This window comes from Gasterosteus aculeatus, chromosome 1, assembly GCF_964276395.1.
Source record: "Gasterosteus aculeatus chromosome 1, fGasAcu3.hap1.1, whole genome shotgun sequence".
NCBI classification, from domain to species: Eukaryota; Metazoa; Chordata; class Actinopteri; order Perciformes; family Gasterosteidae; genus Gasterosteus; species Gasterosteus aculeatus.
The window spans coordinates 22,231,393-22,246,872 of NC_135688.1; the positions used below are offsets into that span (position 1 = coordinate 22,231,393).

At 41.1% G+C, this 15,480-nt stretch overlaps 1 protein-coding gene across 3 annotated transcripts; it reads right to left on the bottom strand.

Moving 5' to 3' along the window:
- Positions 1 to 527: 527 nt before the first annotated feature.
- On the bottom strand, positions 528 to 14,756 carry mdka (midkine a). Of its 3 annotated transcripts, none has more exons than XM_078104411.1 (6): positions 14,407 to 14,567; positions 10,411 to 10,478; positions 8,050 to 8,135; positions 3,225 to 3,392; positions 1,998 to 2,159; positions 528 to 1,282 (listed from the first exon to the last, which is right to left on the bottom strand). In XM_078104411.1, the coding sequence occupies exons 3-6, from the start codon at positions 8,123 to 8,125 to the stop codon at positions 1,254 to 1,256; spliced, it is 435 nt and encodes a 144-aa protein (XP_077960537.1). In that variant the 5' UTR covers positions 8,126 to 8,135; positions 10,411 to 10,478; positions 14,407 to 14,567; the 3' UTR covers positions 528 to 1,253. The 3 variants fall into 3 exon arrangements, with proteins under 3 accessions (XP_077960537.1, XP_040038467.1, XP_040038460.1); XM_040182533.2 differs by having other exon boundaries at positions 10,415 to 10,478; positions 14,407 to 14,478; XM_040182526.2 differs by lacking the exon at positions 10,411 to 10,478 and having other exon boundaries at positions 14,407 to 14,756.
- Positions 14,757 to 15,480: the final 724 nt, after the last annotated feature.

Below are 15,480 nucleotides of genomic sequence, written 5' to 3' on the forward strand. Positions count from 1 at the left end.
AGTTTATTCGGTTACTTACTTACTTTTTTTGCCGGAAAACCAATTGAGCCCACGAGTCAACTCCCTTCTTCACTACCCACTGGTATTGCACCAGGGGAGATTCTGCCAAGCGGAACTCAGCCCCTTGATTATCCTGGTTTAGGATCGCCACAAAATTGCACTATTTTAATGTTATACAGGTGTAATAAATGTTTTTCAATTCAGACCGAGTCTCTCCTGAGTGTAATACAACTGCAAGCACATACACGCACCATTGTCCTATACCCATACCATATGTTTTTTGACTTATAGTTTTCAGTATGCATCATTCCTTACTAAAATTATAAAAACACCTCAGCCAGAATTTCACACATAGCTTTAGTGTACTGTACCTCCTGTCATCAGTGTATGAATGGATCAGATCTAATTTTAAAGAGCCTTGAGTAGTCCAGACTACAAAAGAGAAAAACAAGTACAGTCCATTGAACATTTGCATTATGCTTACAGGTCTAGAAAAGTCTGAAATAATACAAAAATGGACAGTGTCACACCATGTTGGGCAATGTTCAATAAACAAAAGAAAATAATACGGTTTGAGCAAACCTTGGACAGGATAGATGGAATGGCAATTCTTCAGTGAGAGAGGGTTGTGGGTGGGGAGGTGGTTAGTGGTTTTGTGCCCTAAGGCAAATGTATTACCTGATATACCAAATGCACTTTCATACGAGTATACCCGTGGTGATTTGAAGTTTTGAACCGGATGGCTGCTTTATTGGGACAGAATAGAACACAAAGTATACAGTTTGTGTGTGGATGGTACCGACACATCCAAGAACTGATTCAGAATGGCTAAGAAAACTGGGAGTTTAAATAGCTCATATTCCCAGTGAAGCTATAATGGAGTGGAGCACAAGAAAAGGTTTGGAGGCGATGATGGATCACTTAATGAGAACACCTCAACGGGGAAAATGTTATAACATTTATCAAAGTTAAACAAATTTGTAAGGTGGTGGTTTTGAAAAATATATAATTTTAATATTCCAAATGCACTTTGATTTGGAAGCCAGTGTAGGCAATACTCATTTTATTAGTCCTAAAGAGATTTAGTACTTTACTGTCTTCTATTTTTCGTTTAGAAACATACATAATGGGTTTGTTAAGGTGTAAGAAACCTGTATTCAAATATGTGTCTATAAGAATCAGGAAACTATTCTATAAGCGTTGGGGGCACTGTGCAGCTGTCAGCTGGCTCTTTGACTCCTTTCCACAGACTTCTAGTTGCCCTCGCCTTTTGTCTTCTTTGCTGGAAAAAAGACAGACATAGGCTCAAACATTATAGTCTATAATTAAAGAAAAATCTAACAGAATTGCAAACTGTTAAATGGTAGTGCAGTCCTCATAGAAGACTGAATGCTGGCAGTTCAAAACAACGGATAGAAGAGGAACAATGGGGATTTCGTCCTTGTCCTTGAACAAGGGACCAGCTCTTTACTCTTTCAAGGTACATGAAGGGGCCTTGGACTACGCTCATCCACTACAAATGTTTTGTCTTGGGATCCCCCAGTAATAGCCGGTAGACGTGGACGTAAAGGGAATTTCTGGGTCCCCTGCTTGAACTGTTGCCCCCGTGACACAACCCCAGGTAAGCGGTTGAAGATGAGAGATGAAACTGTTGTAGAGCATTCCTGGTCCACACAGCATAAACACATATGGACCTGATAGGTGTGCTTTCTTTTGAAATGTCTGACACCTCCCATGTCCTCCTCCACTTCCCGTTTTTTGATACATGGCCAAATACACACAAAGCTGATGACATTATTGTCAGCCTTCGGAGCACTGTGATTAATACTGGTAAGCACAGTTTAGCATGCAAAGACGTGAAATCAATTAAGATGGTGAACATGATAAACATTATACCTGCAATACACCAGGATTTACTATGGTCATTGTGAGCATCTCATCCTTATAATCTTATCCTTATCATCTTATAATTATCATGTCAACATTATCAGTCTCACCTTTGCTTCGTGTCTTGATTTTTTCAGTGCAGGGTTTGGAGGCAGAAATAGACGGTTGACATTCCGCATTAAACAAAGCCTTCTTTAACGTCCCCATTCTGGTCCGCAAGCCAGAGCTTGGATCACACTCTCCCCAACTATCAAAGCGATACTTGCAGTCAGCTGGGAGAGAGAAGTCACACAGAAGATAAACATATGCATCTTTGAATACATGCATGTTCCAGTAAAGCAGACCTATCACATCTTTAAAACGTGTATGAAAGTTTAGCTACGTTCATTCTCATTGCTCAAACACAATCATGCATGTTTTCAAACCAATGTGCCTGACATTTTGACAATACGTACATTGTACCTACTGTTCTTTATAACATCACAACATGTCTGTGATCTCATTTATCTTCTGCTACAGTCATAACCACAACCACATAATCTGACTTCTTACCCTTTTTCATCCCTTCCATTCATTCAACAGCTGCCTTCCTAGTTATCTGATATAGAGTAAGACAACAACTTTGCTCATATACTGTCTTACCAAATCACAACCATAGTTAGGTTATGGAACTTGGCGCTACACCAATTGGGCCTGACTCAAACTCCACCTCTACCTGTCCTCAATTTTTTAAAATACAAATCAATGTTCTTTGTCTTTTCTAAACATTTAATGTAATAGATACTTCTAAATAACCACTGTGCTTCACGCCACCACTGATCAAGTCATTTTTACATTGTCTGCTTTAAGAAATGGAAAACTCACTTGTTTAGTCACTTTTACTGTGATTCAGAAGTGATCAGGGACAAATAAGCGCTTACATAACAGTGCAGGTCTCCTTTAAGAGAAATACATATGGTGAATCTCTGAGCACCATGGTTAAAAAAATATTTTCTGACTTCACAGTACAAGCTACAGGCTGTTTACTGAATCATTGTTTCTGAATCAATTTGAATTCATACCTCGCAACAAGTCTATCATTATAGCTACACACATGAATAAACAGTATGTATATTCATACAGTGCTGCTGCACAGGATTGGATAGGATATAGTTAATTACTAGTTCACGATGATGTTGTGTTCGCATACTGTACTATGTCATTCAGTTAGTTTCTGATTGGCCCTTTTCATTTAAGTTTTCTAACATTACCTTATCATTAGATACACTGTGTGTGTGTGTGTGTGTGTGTGTGTGTGTGTGTGTGTGTGTGTGTGTGTGTGTGTGTGTGTGTGTTACCTCCAAATTTCTTTTTCCAGTTGCACGGTATTCTACATTTCATCCTCTGGTTCTGCTGCTCACATGACCCCTCTCTAAACCCTAATCCACAGTCCCCGTTGCTAGGGACACAGTTGCCATAGCGCCAGTTGGTGCATTCTGACCCGGACTGGGAAGGCTTGTTTTTCTCTGAGGACAGAACAATCAGACATGCATCGGTTCAACATTATTTCATCATTCAACGACTACTAGTGTAACAGATGTGATCTGTATTCATCAACCTCCACTGTGTAATGTCATATCAACTTTCAAAGCCTTTTAGACAAGAGGTATTTACAAAGTGCTAAGTGATTTGGCACCATATCATCCCACTAGATGGTAAATGGACTCTACTTGTATAGCGCTTTTCTAGTCTCCCGGCAATTCCCACTACACAAAATTCAAACCATTCACAGACTAGTCACATTAGTCGCCCAGCTATTTGTGGTTAATTTGCGTCATTTACTTAAGGAAAAGGGCCGGGACTTGTCTCCGGCGTTCCGCTATCCACAATGTAATTGTGAACCAACAAGCCAAACCAAAAAACTGTTGTCTTGGTTCACTCTGAACCAAAAGGTTTTCTAGCCACTGACGATGTAAAATTTCATGACAAGTATATAAAATAGTAAGGAAATTAGAAAGCTTGGGTGGCTGATGGCGTAGCGCAGCTGTCTTGTAATGTCTTGTTATTTTGCTTGACAGGGTTCGAATCCAGGTCGAGGCGATCTTTTAATAAATGTATTTTCTTGTATTAATGTATTTCTTCAGACATGGCAGTGATGTAGTGCTCACTTATACAATCGTAATGGCTGCAAAAGATATGTGATGACTTTTGAACATTTTCAGCAATATATTTTTGCGAATGTGTGACAAATCAGGTGACCGAGGCAGACAACATCTGCCGCTGTAGGGGGAAACAAACACGCACGCGTAGACAAACCAGTAGGCATGTAACAGCGGCAAACCAACGTTTGCAGAGAGAAAAATGGGTCGACGCACACAAGGTGGTGTGAAAAGGCACGCAAGGGACACGCAAGGGGCTCTTGCGTCTGCGTGTCCTTGAGTCTCTGAAAACGCAGAAGTATAAACTAGGCGTAATGCATTTATTGACAAATGCCATTTTAAATTCATCTCATAGCACTTTTTGTTTTTTAGCTGTACTCAGATGGGGTGATACATTTACTTAACGTGCACTACAATGATGGTAATAATTTAATGAATAAGCTTCAAGTGAACATGGGGGTGTGTTTGAGTGTGCAAGTATTATAGAGAACAAGTTCTGACGTTAAAACAAATCCTGTTGAATTTTCTGGTTTGTATTTTTATAAATTATGTTAAAGGAGCAACCTGTACTTCATGTATTTTTGCAATGTGAATTTGCATTTCTGTTTTAGAATGAAGGGGGGGAAGCTTTTTAATGCGTTTTTTTTTAATGCAATTCATCGATTAATGGAAGAAATACAGTGGATCCGGAAAGTATTCACAGCGCTTCTTTTTCCACATTGTTATGTTACAGCCTTATTCCAAAATAATTAAATTCATTAATTTCCTCAACATTCTGAACACAACAACCCATAATGACAAAGTGAAAACTTTTTTGCAAATCGGTTAAAAATAAAGAAGTATTTACAGCCTTTGCTCAATACTTTGTTGAAGCACCTTTGGCACCAATTACAGCCTCAAGTCTTCTTGGGTATGATTCCACAAGCCTGGCACACCTATTTCTGGCCAGTTTCTCCCATTCTTCTTTGCAGAACCTCTCAAAATCCATCAGGTTGGATGGGGAGGGTCGGTGCACAGCCATTTTCAGATCTCTCCAGAGATGTTCAACATTGCTGCATTCATCTTTCCCTCAAGTCTGACTAGTCTCCCAGTTCCTCCCGCTGAAAAAACATTCCCACAGCATGATGCTGCCACCACCATGATTCACTGTAGTGATGGTATTGGCCAGGTGATGAGCAGTGCCTTGTTTCCTCCAGACATGACGCTTGGCGTTCAGGCCAAAGAGTTCAATCTTTGTTTCATCAGACCAGAGAATTTTGTTTGTCATGGTCTGAGAGTCCTTCAGGTGCTTTTTTGCAAAATCCAGGCAGGCTGTCATGTGCTTTTTACTGAGGAGTGGCATCCGTCTGGCCACTCTACCAAACAGGCCTGATTTGTGGAGTGCTGCAGAGATGGTTGTCCTTCTGGAAGGTTCTCCTACTGGAGAGTCCTGGTGGTTCCAAACTTCTTCCATTTCGGGATGATGGAGGCCACTGTGCTCATTGGGACTTTCAATGTTGCAGAAATCTTTCTGTACCCTTCGCCAGATCTGTGCCTCGATACAATTCTGTCTCGGAGGTCTACAGATAATTCTTTGGACTTCATGGCTTCTGATATGCACTGTCAACTGTGATACCTTATATAGACAGGTGTGTGCCTTTCTCAATAATGTCCAATCAACTGAATTTAGCACAGGTGGACTCCAATCAAGTTGTAGAAACATCTCAAGGATGATCAGTGGAAACAGGAGGCACCTGAGCTAAATTTTGAGTGTCATGGCAAAGGCTGTGAATACTTATGTACATGTTAGGTTTTCGTTCATTATTTTTAACAGATTTGTAAAAATGTGCAAAAAACAGTCTTCATTTTGTCATTATGGGTTGTTGTGTGTAGAATGTTGAAGAATATAATGAATTTAATCCATTTTGGAATAAGGCTGTAACATAACAAAATGTGGAAAAAGTGAAGCACTGTGAATACTTTCCGGATGCACTGTAATCAACCAATTAATCGATTATCAAATTAATTGTTAGTTGCAGCCCTACTATTGAGTATGCCCACAATTTAAAATAATATTCAAACCGTCAGATTATTTTTTTTTTCAATGCAAATCCTTATTGGCTGTCAGATCGCGCCCGCGCCAATTATTCTTAGACGTAATATAAGGAAAGGCCAATTTGCTGCTGCAGCAGGCAAATGTTTCTGTAGGTAAAATACAGAGCGGTGTAAAGAGTGGACTGAGAATTTGAGAAAGAAATGGAAGGAGAAGAAAGTTATGAAAAGAAAGAATGCTGATTACGGCCAAAGTTATGATTACGGCCAAGTGTTTAAAAAATACATAAAGGACATTAACTTTCTTATCCGTCGTTACTGTGGTCGATCTCCCATTGTCCATCCACTATCCCACAGGTCGAGACCCCCTAGTGGCCTGTTCCGGTTGTGTTTAGAGTGAACTTTGTGATGGCCCAGCCGGTGAGCAGTGCCCCACGTGGCGAGAAAGGGCCAGGAGAGGGCCACCAAGAGGCATGGTAATGGAAGGGCGGTACTACCCCAGGTGTCACTGAGTTCCCCTTCCAGGTGTTGGTAATCACGCAGGCAATCAGGAACCTGTTTTAAACCTTCCTCCCAGGAGACACGAGGGAGGAAGCGAGCGGGACAGTTGGAACGCAAGGAGAGTGAGATTCAGGGATGTTGCGCAGCAAAAGGAGTCTAACTAAATATATTCTCTCTCTTCTGCACCAGTAGGAATCTGGGGATGTCCCTGGCCATCCTGGTGAAGAACTTTTGAGTTATCGTTTTCTCACCCTTTTCCCCCCTCTCCCCTTTGCATTATTTGATAATAAACCTTGGTTAATTCCACCGGATGTGTTTTCAAGTTTGCGTCGCTTGTGCTCCGGTCGTTTTTGTGATTGCCGCATTTTTCTCTTGTAGCGTTTTACTGTATTTTTTTAACAATAGTACTTTCACTTGTAATTGAGTACAATTTAAGCAATGTAACAGTACTTGTACTTGAGTACACATTTTCAGTACTCTTTCCACCTCTGGTAGCCGCACACAGCTCGGTGAATTTCCTTTAACTTCTGCAGGGATTGCGTATGGATGACTGCAGCTTCCAGAGCTACTTCAGGCTAACCAGTAGCCAGTTTGATGACCTGTTAGCTCGGATCTGGTACCAGGATCTCTCGGTTGGACACCAACTACAGGCTTTCAATCTCAGCTGCGAATCGCCTGTCTATCTGTCTCCGGTGAATGGCATTTCATAAAATATATTTACACTTTGGCAGCATCTCAACGCTGATTGGCTATCGCAAGACAGCGTCAGGTGTATATTTTGTTAAAGTTGGAATACTTCAACTTACGCAAATGAGCACACATTATTCGTTCCGCGCCGCTTTTTAAAAATGTTAGCTATTACGGGGATTGACCGGTCAATCCTCCTGAGCTTCGCTCCCTGAATTCAGGGTTTCTTGTGGTAAAACAGAACCAGAGCATTAATTTGCCGAGCTACTCTCTCGAGGAACCAGACTCCAGTTTTGATATTTCTTATCTCACACTCAAAAACAATGCAGGTTGAAGAATTCCTTCAAATGGTGCGCTGCTTACACTTGCTGTTTGAGGGCAAAAGTGAACTAATCCTGGAGCTCACAGCAGGTTGGTGGAGCATATCTGAAAGTCTGAGCTGTTGGAAGTTGTTGCTCAGTGACAACGCCTCATTACTCTGATCTTCCTGCTGAATGGGCTTCCTGTGGCAGCCAGGGTGACTTAGTATTACAGTAAGCTGCTTTCAGCATGGACGGGGCAAAACTTGCATTTATAATAAGTTTGATACTATGTGTCTTGAATGATCTGCACATTTTTGCACATGCCATATCTTTACATGTGAATTATGGAATGTTATAACAATGGACCTATGGGTAACAGACCTATTGTTAGTATGTGTCAGACGTTCAATGAGATTTGGGCTTCAGCAATCAATATTTGCAGGAACATGCAAATACAAGTATATTGTAACATGAAAAGCATAGAGAGAGAGAGAGAATCCTACCTTTCTTGTTTTTCCCTCCAGCTACACTCTCGACCGCAATGAGAGTGATGACCAGCAGAAGCATAGCAGCCCTCATCCTGAAAAAACTGCAGATAGAAAAGGAATATTTAAAAGTGTTCACCCTAACCTTTGGGTTGTTTCATGAGGAATTGTGATGTGCTCCTCTCAGCACACGATCAAAGCTCATAACAAGCTGACAGGGGACTTCTGAACACGGCCAGCCTTCATTCAATAAAATAAGCACATTTGAAGTTGTCAGACACAGCACACATAAGCCTCTGCTTATTTTTATACAAATAGAGCAGGCGTATATTGCTAGTTAGAGCTACCTGAAGAAGATATTGCTATTGTACATGTTTTAAAATGATGTTGAATCTTGATGTCTATTAATACCTCAGTACAAACATATGGGTTCCATCAATATTTAGGGCCCTTACCACATGATGAAATCCTCAGACACACTATGTTGAGGCAACAAAACTAGCTTGTTAGCTTTAGGGTTCATACAACGTAGTGCCTGCTGGTTGCACTTTGCTTCACAGCTGCACCTCCTTGCTTTGCAGACTCACCCAGAACTTTGATTAAACTCATACGTGATGTCAAATATAAACGTAATCAAGGTAAAAACCGGTGTCCCAGGTGGAAACACATATCAGGGTATTTATAAGCTGTTTTCTTTTTACTTTCCTTCATTTAGCTGAAAGGTTTTTTTCTTCCTTCACCTAACAGGGTATTTGTACACTTGTACCCTGTTTTTAAAGTTTGAGAGACATAGACACTTGTGCTTCCCACCACACTGAGCCTTTACACATGGCTGTCCTGCATTACACTCCAAAAAGTCAGCAGCCATAAATACAACAGAAGCAAATGATCGTGGAAGCCCATCAGACATTATATTCAAAGAAGTTCCTTCCTACAGGCTCCAGGGCTCATTGTTCCTTAGCTACAGGTAATTCTGTATAGTTCTAAAAATCAGTCTTTAATAATAATTTATAATAATAGTTATAGTTTTTTTATAGCGTTTTTATAGCTATCCAAAGACGCTTCACAAAGACAAGAACAAAACCAGGCAAAAAAGAAAGCGAAACGAGCAGACAGACAACAAAAAGAACAAACAGAACCCCCCAAAAAATAACTGGAGAAAACTGCACGGAATGAATTAGCATTTGAAGGTGAGTTTTGAGGGCGAGCCTGGCAGATTTGGATAGGGAGGGTGTTCCAGGAAGGTGCAGCAGCTAAGAAGGCCCTGTCGCTGCAGGTCCGATGCTTGGTCCTGCCGGTCTTCAGGGTGTTAGCATTGATGGACCTGAGGCAATGGGTTGGGGCGTGGAGGGGGAGGAGGTCTGAAAGGTAGGTAAGGGCCAGGTTGTTTTGTTGTCTATCCTGTATTTGACCGGGAGCCAGTGGAGGTTACATAGGACCGTGGTGATGTGTTCGTAGAGGCGGGTGGAGATGAGCAGTCGAGCGGCAGAATTCTGAACATATTGGAGTTTGTTGAGGATTTTGTTGGGAGAGCCGTAGAGGATGCTGTTTAGATTAGATTAGATCGATTTTATTGTCCCGAAGTCAGCTGTATACAAAATACAGACATTAACATGGAGCAGGGGTGCCCACACTTTTCTGGCTCACAAGCTACTTTTCAACGTGGCGATCTACCCTACCCCCCCCCCCCCCCCCCCCCCCTAGTAACGGTAAATAGTAGCGGTCATGCGCTCCAACAGTGCATAACTAGTCGATATGAAGAAAACAACAAGCCTCTCATCTTTCTGAAGGAGGAAACCGTCACAAGCATCCTGCACATTCTTGGTAATTACCTTACTGGAGTCAGCCTGGGTTGCTTTGGAATGAAATTAAATGTGTTCGTTAGTAAGCAAGGATCACTAATTAGCATTAGCATTAGTTTTGGTCATCTCCCGCGGTAGACCGCGCATGCGTGACGTCATATTTTTTATCGATGGCCCGCGATCGACTGGTACTGCCTTTGAGATTGACTGGTCGATCGCGATCAACCTATTGGGCACCCCTGACATACAGCATACATACAGTACATACACAGACTGTCGCCAGCCGGCAGATACATTTCACACTGACCATTGTAAAAACACATCTCTGGTGTGGTGTGAGACAAAAAGATTTAAAAATAGATAATAACTGTCGTAGAAGTCGAGTCTGAAGGTTATGAGGGCATGAATAAGAATTTCGTGGGAGAGGAAGTGTCACGAATAGGGGACAGGAGACAGCCGTGAGGTGAGTACAATAGTTTATTCACACGATAACGGAAGCAGACGGAGATATGAGGAATAGGCAGGCAGATGATCAGGATTGAACGTTAACAGGAGGGTAGTCTGAGTTCCACATTACGGACTGGAGGAGAGTCCCTTGGAGCAGCCGGTAGGGATTCAGGTACGTAGCTTGGAGTCTGTGGTGTCCTGTAGAGACGAGACCAGACACTGAGTGTGTGAAGAGGAGCCAAATATAAAGGGAGGTGAACTGATGAGGTGCAGGTGACGGTGATTAGAATTCAGGGGACTGTGAACGAGTGGGAGGAGTGAGTGAAGCTGGTGGGATCCTGACAGGAAGGGCCACAGCCGTGCAATGTTCCATAGGGCCAATGCTGAGTATTTCAGATTTATTGCAATTGAGTTTGAGAGAGTTCTGTCGCATCCATGATTTTATGTCAGTGAGACAGGCAGTGAGAGTGTAGCGGGTGACTGAGGTGATGGTCTTGGAGGAAACGGAGAGTTGTCGTTGTCGGTGCAGCAGTGGAAATTGAGATGATTTGTCCAAGGGGAAGCATGTAAATGATGAAGAGGAGGGGACCAAGCACGGAACCTTGGGGGACACCGTGGGTGACTAGGGAGGTGTTTTGATAACATAAAAACAATCAGAGAGAAGAAAGACATCCTTTCTAGACTCTTGATGGAGTATAAATGGACGTTATTGCTCGGGCTGAAAGTCGTCCTTGGTTAGTCAGATTCCGATTGTATGTGTTCAGTCTTGACAAACTGATGAGTCAAACTTGACTCATTGACTTTTTTTAGCTATGCCATCTGTCTGCAGGGCTCTCAAGTGTCATGCATTGAACGTGACAGTTACTCATTTCGGCCCGTTTCTAGTCACGCACTCCCGCCACACATCCAATTTTCACGCTAAACTTGGGTCCGAGCCGCATTGGCTACTCTACTTGGGAGGAATTGCGCAATCCGAGAGGAGGCCCTGCTCGTCGCTGCCTCCCCCCTTTATTTGAACAGGAAAATACAGTCAGAAATGTGGCAAGTGGGATGACTGGCGCTATAAGAATGTTGACATCTGGTAGCCCAGGTCCGGCTGTTTAATCCGATATGTGGCTTCAAAAATAGCTTTCATTCATAAATTCAGTTAGGCAGGGGGGGGATTTGGAGCTTAACAGGTTAAATAAAAAGACATCAATCCTGCTAAAAACTAGAACAGTGAATTTCAATAACATGGCTTCAGTTCAGTCGTTGCCTCTCCAGAGCACCGTCTGCAGGATTAGTTTGCTTATTAATGTAAAAAATATATAAGGTATCACTACTGGTTTGTTTATAATGCAGTGACACAACTGCACTCATGCTGGTTTGCTCCTAATTTAATACTTTAATTTCTGCTGGGATTTCTGCATATTTAGCAATAATGCTTCAGTGAAACATTTTTGAAAAGGTTCATGAAAATATTTCGCTGCTCTAGATACATACATAAAGGCAGACATTTGATTTTGGGATGAACGAATGTACTGTAGCTTCTGTGAGGATGTATAACACTCACACGAGGACAGATCCTGGGGTAATTCCTCAAAGGATGTTCTATTCTCTGCTCTGATTCTCTATCGGAGCCTGGATGTCCATATGACAGGACTGAGAAACAGAGTACACCAGTCCTCACACTATACACTTCCTCATGAACATGAAGGTAGACAGAGATAAGGTTCCCTTGTTTAAACGGAAACACTGGCGGCATATGTGGCAGGAGGCTATTTAACCAGTTGACCATCGTTATGTTTTAGATTCTATTCTTCACTAGAATACCTACCTTTATCCGCCACACTGTATATTTGTTGGTGTTTCGAGGGGGACAAAATATTAGAAATACTTTTCAGTTTGAAGTGTAGCTTTAAAACCTCAATCATTTCATGTTCTGCAACAAGCTTATTGTTAATCTGGCCTCTAGTCAGTACCATTACATTCCCTCACTCACACACACACACACACACACACACACATGCACAGATTGAAAAAACACTCAAGTGGTCCAAGTTCTTGAAATAAAGAAAGGGGGAAAATTCCCTGGGTTCAATGTGAAATGGGGCACAATGGTTTCCATGGCAGCCTGATCCTTCCTTCTCTCTGTGAAGACAGGCGGCTCATTGTTGGGGTAACTGTACTTCCCTGTCATTGTAGCAGTATTAATATCCTTCTCCATGCTATCATCGTCTGACTTTAGGACAAGGGTTACAACAAATAATCTTTCATTTTGGTAGAGTTGGCGTATTCTTAACTGACTGGTGCAAGAGTCATGGTTGCTTATTTAAAAAACACACACACAAACAGACACACACATCCTCTTACAGTATATATTTATGTGGCAGGTATCCTTATAATTTTGAGAAGCCATTTGTTCTGTGAAAAAGACACATTTTGTTCACTAGTTTGGAATCTGACCAAATTATTAATAGTGAAGGAGGTTGGACATAAAGGCTCCATGTATGTGTGTGTGTGTGTGTGTGTGTGTGTGTGTGTGTGTGTGTGTGTGTTGACTCTGTAATTTGGTATTTTGATAAGCAGGCAGTCGGAAATTACATTTTATAGGTCCCTGTATAGCAGAAGATAGAGGCACATAGTGTATATTTGTGTGTATTTGTATTTTTCTGTTGTCTCCATCTGATTGCAGTCGGTTTTAATCAGTCGGCAGTTAGACTCACAATGTATGAGTGAAACTGCATCTACCGACTTCTAAAAAACACTTTTAGCATCCGGTATGCATCTTATTGCAGAAAAGCCAATATTCTCACCATGAGTAGTATCTGTATTCCTTTCATTGACATGTGGTAGCTACTAACATAATATGAATTCTGTCACGTGATGAGTCTGTGAGCTCAATCTCCTCCTGCCAAACTTCCTGCACTCTCTGTAGATTTTTAGATTACAACCTAGCAGGAAAGGGAGGAACAATGACTTTTAATGTGAAACATCTGTGTGAGAAATGTTGTATTAAGTGGATTGAATTTATAAAGAGAAAGAAGAGTCTCCTCTTCACACTGTGTAGCAAAGTAGTTTTTAGGTGACTCCTCAATTTTTATCCTGCATATTTTCAATATTGTGTTGTTTAGTTTTTGTAATTTAAGTTACTCATATTACCTGTCAATCAATCAATATTACAATTCGTATCAAAACACAGCAGCACTGTACACAATGCAAAGACAAATGGAACTCTAAGCGTGCATGGTTATTAATAAATACTTACCTTATGAAGACAACAGGTAAATATAAATGTTTTTATATCAAGGCTATGAATGGGGTATGTTACAAAAAAAACTATGAATATGAAACTATCACATAAAAATGTTCTACTCTCTGAGGTGAAGCTTCTGGCTGGAAATTCACGATCATACACGTGAATGTAATTCATGACTGACTGCTGATAAATATTCACCGTGGGGGTAATTTAGTTTTATTGAGTTGCATGTGTGTGGTCCTCTTATCACCTGCAGGTTGTTGCTCAGCACTGTTCTGTTAAAGCTAATTGAATTAAGCCTCCTCCATCTGCCTCTCCCTAACACACACACTGGAAATGTGTCGTAAACTTACAGCACAACCCAGCTGAACTACTTAAATCAGCAGGAAGCCAAAATATGCATCTGTAACGTTTTAAATCAAACCCTAAAATATGCTAATATGGCCAAATTTCAATGATTCCGATGCCTATCTCTTGTAGTGTGAGCACACACAAACACACAGACCACATGAAGTATGTATAGAAGAGCTTTTCTTGCACTATTGTAAAGTTGAAATGTGGTGAAAGGGCTAAAGACTAATGAAACATAGCATCAGATGCAAACAACTTAACCCAAGGGAAGGACAGGTAGCCGAAGAAGGATACAGTAACGTTAGATATAATATGTGTTTTTAGAAATGTCAGCTCAAGTTCAAAACCGTATTTTGAAGTTAAAAACACATTTTTATAGTCTAACAACTTTAAGGCTATTAGCAAAGCTCGCATTTCAAGTGCTGGGATGATAATATGGTTAAAATCAGTCAGCCACATGAGTTCTCTGTTTTTTGACGTCATTTAAAACAAGTTGCTACATTTTACAAAATGTGAAGTGAAGAAAAGCTTACTTACTTGTTAAGCAGATAGTTGTAGGTAGTCTTAGGGGAAAGTTGAGTCTCTGTCTGGACTCATGGGAGTTTACTCATGCACCCCCCTTAGCTCCTGCTTTGTCCCTAAATCCAGTTCATTCTGGTTGCATTGCCCTCATTCACCCCACTTTCTCTCACACAAACACACACACACACAGAACACACAAGATAGTACTGACTCATACGACTGTACAGATGTTGTCTTGAAACAACCCTTTTCAAATCATCAGGGTCCGACACTTTTGACATGCTCAACCAAAACTCTAACTTTCAACTTTCGTTACAGTTGGTATTTGTTGATTATTCCGATCCACATGAGCCTCCGGCTGCAGCGAGGAGAGCGTTTTTTTGAGCATTTGTTGTTTCTTTGATCATTGTGTTTCTTATCTTGTTGTGTCTCTGCTTTCATCTTATTCCCATGATGTGGAGTTGATCTTGATGAAGGGTGATCAGAAGGCAAGAATAAGAGGCAGAGAGCATGATCATTTTCAAACCTCTAATGTAACACAGAAGCTGTTGGAAATTAAACAAGCCTAGAGGCGAATTTAACTCAAACACAAGTAAAAACTTTCGAAAACTACTTGATGCTGCTTGATCAACATTTTAATCCATTAGCCAACAAAGAAGAAAAAAAGTGACCTGACTAAGGATTGTTTTTATAAACTGGCATTACCCCAAATAACCTTTGAGCCATAATTTCACAGAATGTGTGGAGAGGTTGTTGTTACTGTAGATGCGGCGTGCTGAACAGGAGACAATAAAATTTGATTAAACTTTCTTAATAAGGATAAGAGCAGTTGGCAGTGTGTCATGATCCTGATCAAAGACACCAAAATAAGATCAGAGCTGAAGCTTTCATTATTCATGAGGAATTTGCTCGGACATGTCAATGAGAAAATGAATAGAGATTTCAAAGGAATTAATGAGCAGCATACTTTCATACGGTGGCCCTGAAGTGCAAATCACAACGGCAGAAAACATGATAGCAAATAGGAAAACCTAACGACATTAGTTTCTTACGGAAAGGGTTGGGCCTATCTAGCAGAGGACAGACCCT

Bases quoted from the DNA above. Each gene is read 5' to 3' on its own strand.
- mdka (XM_040182526.2), bottom strand. From the start codon at position 8,125: ATGAGGGCTGCTATGCTTCTGCTGGTCATCACTCTCATTGCGGTCGAG. The intron at 3,393-8,049 runs GTAGGATTCTCT...TTCTGTCCTCAG, and splicing joins TGGAGGGAAAAACAAGAAAG to AGAAAAACAAGCCTTCCCAG. The intron at 1,283-1,997 runs GTGAGACTGATA...TCTTTTTTCCAG, and splicing joins AATCAAGACACGAAGCAAAG to CAAAGAAGACAAAAGGCGAG.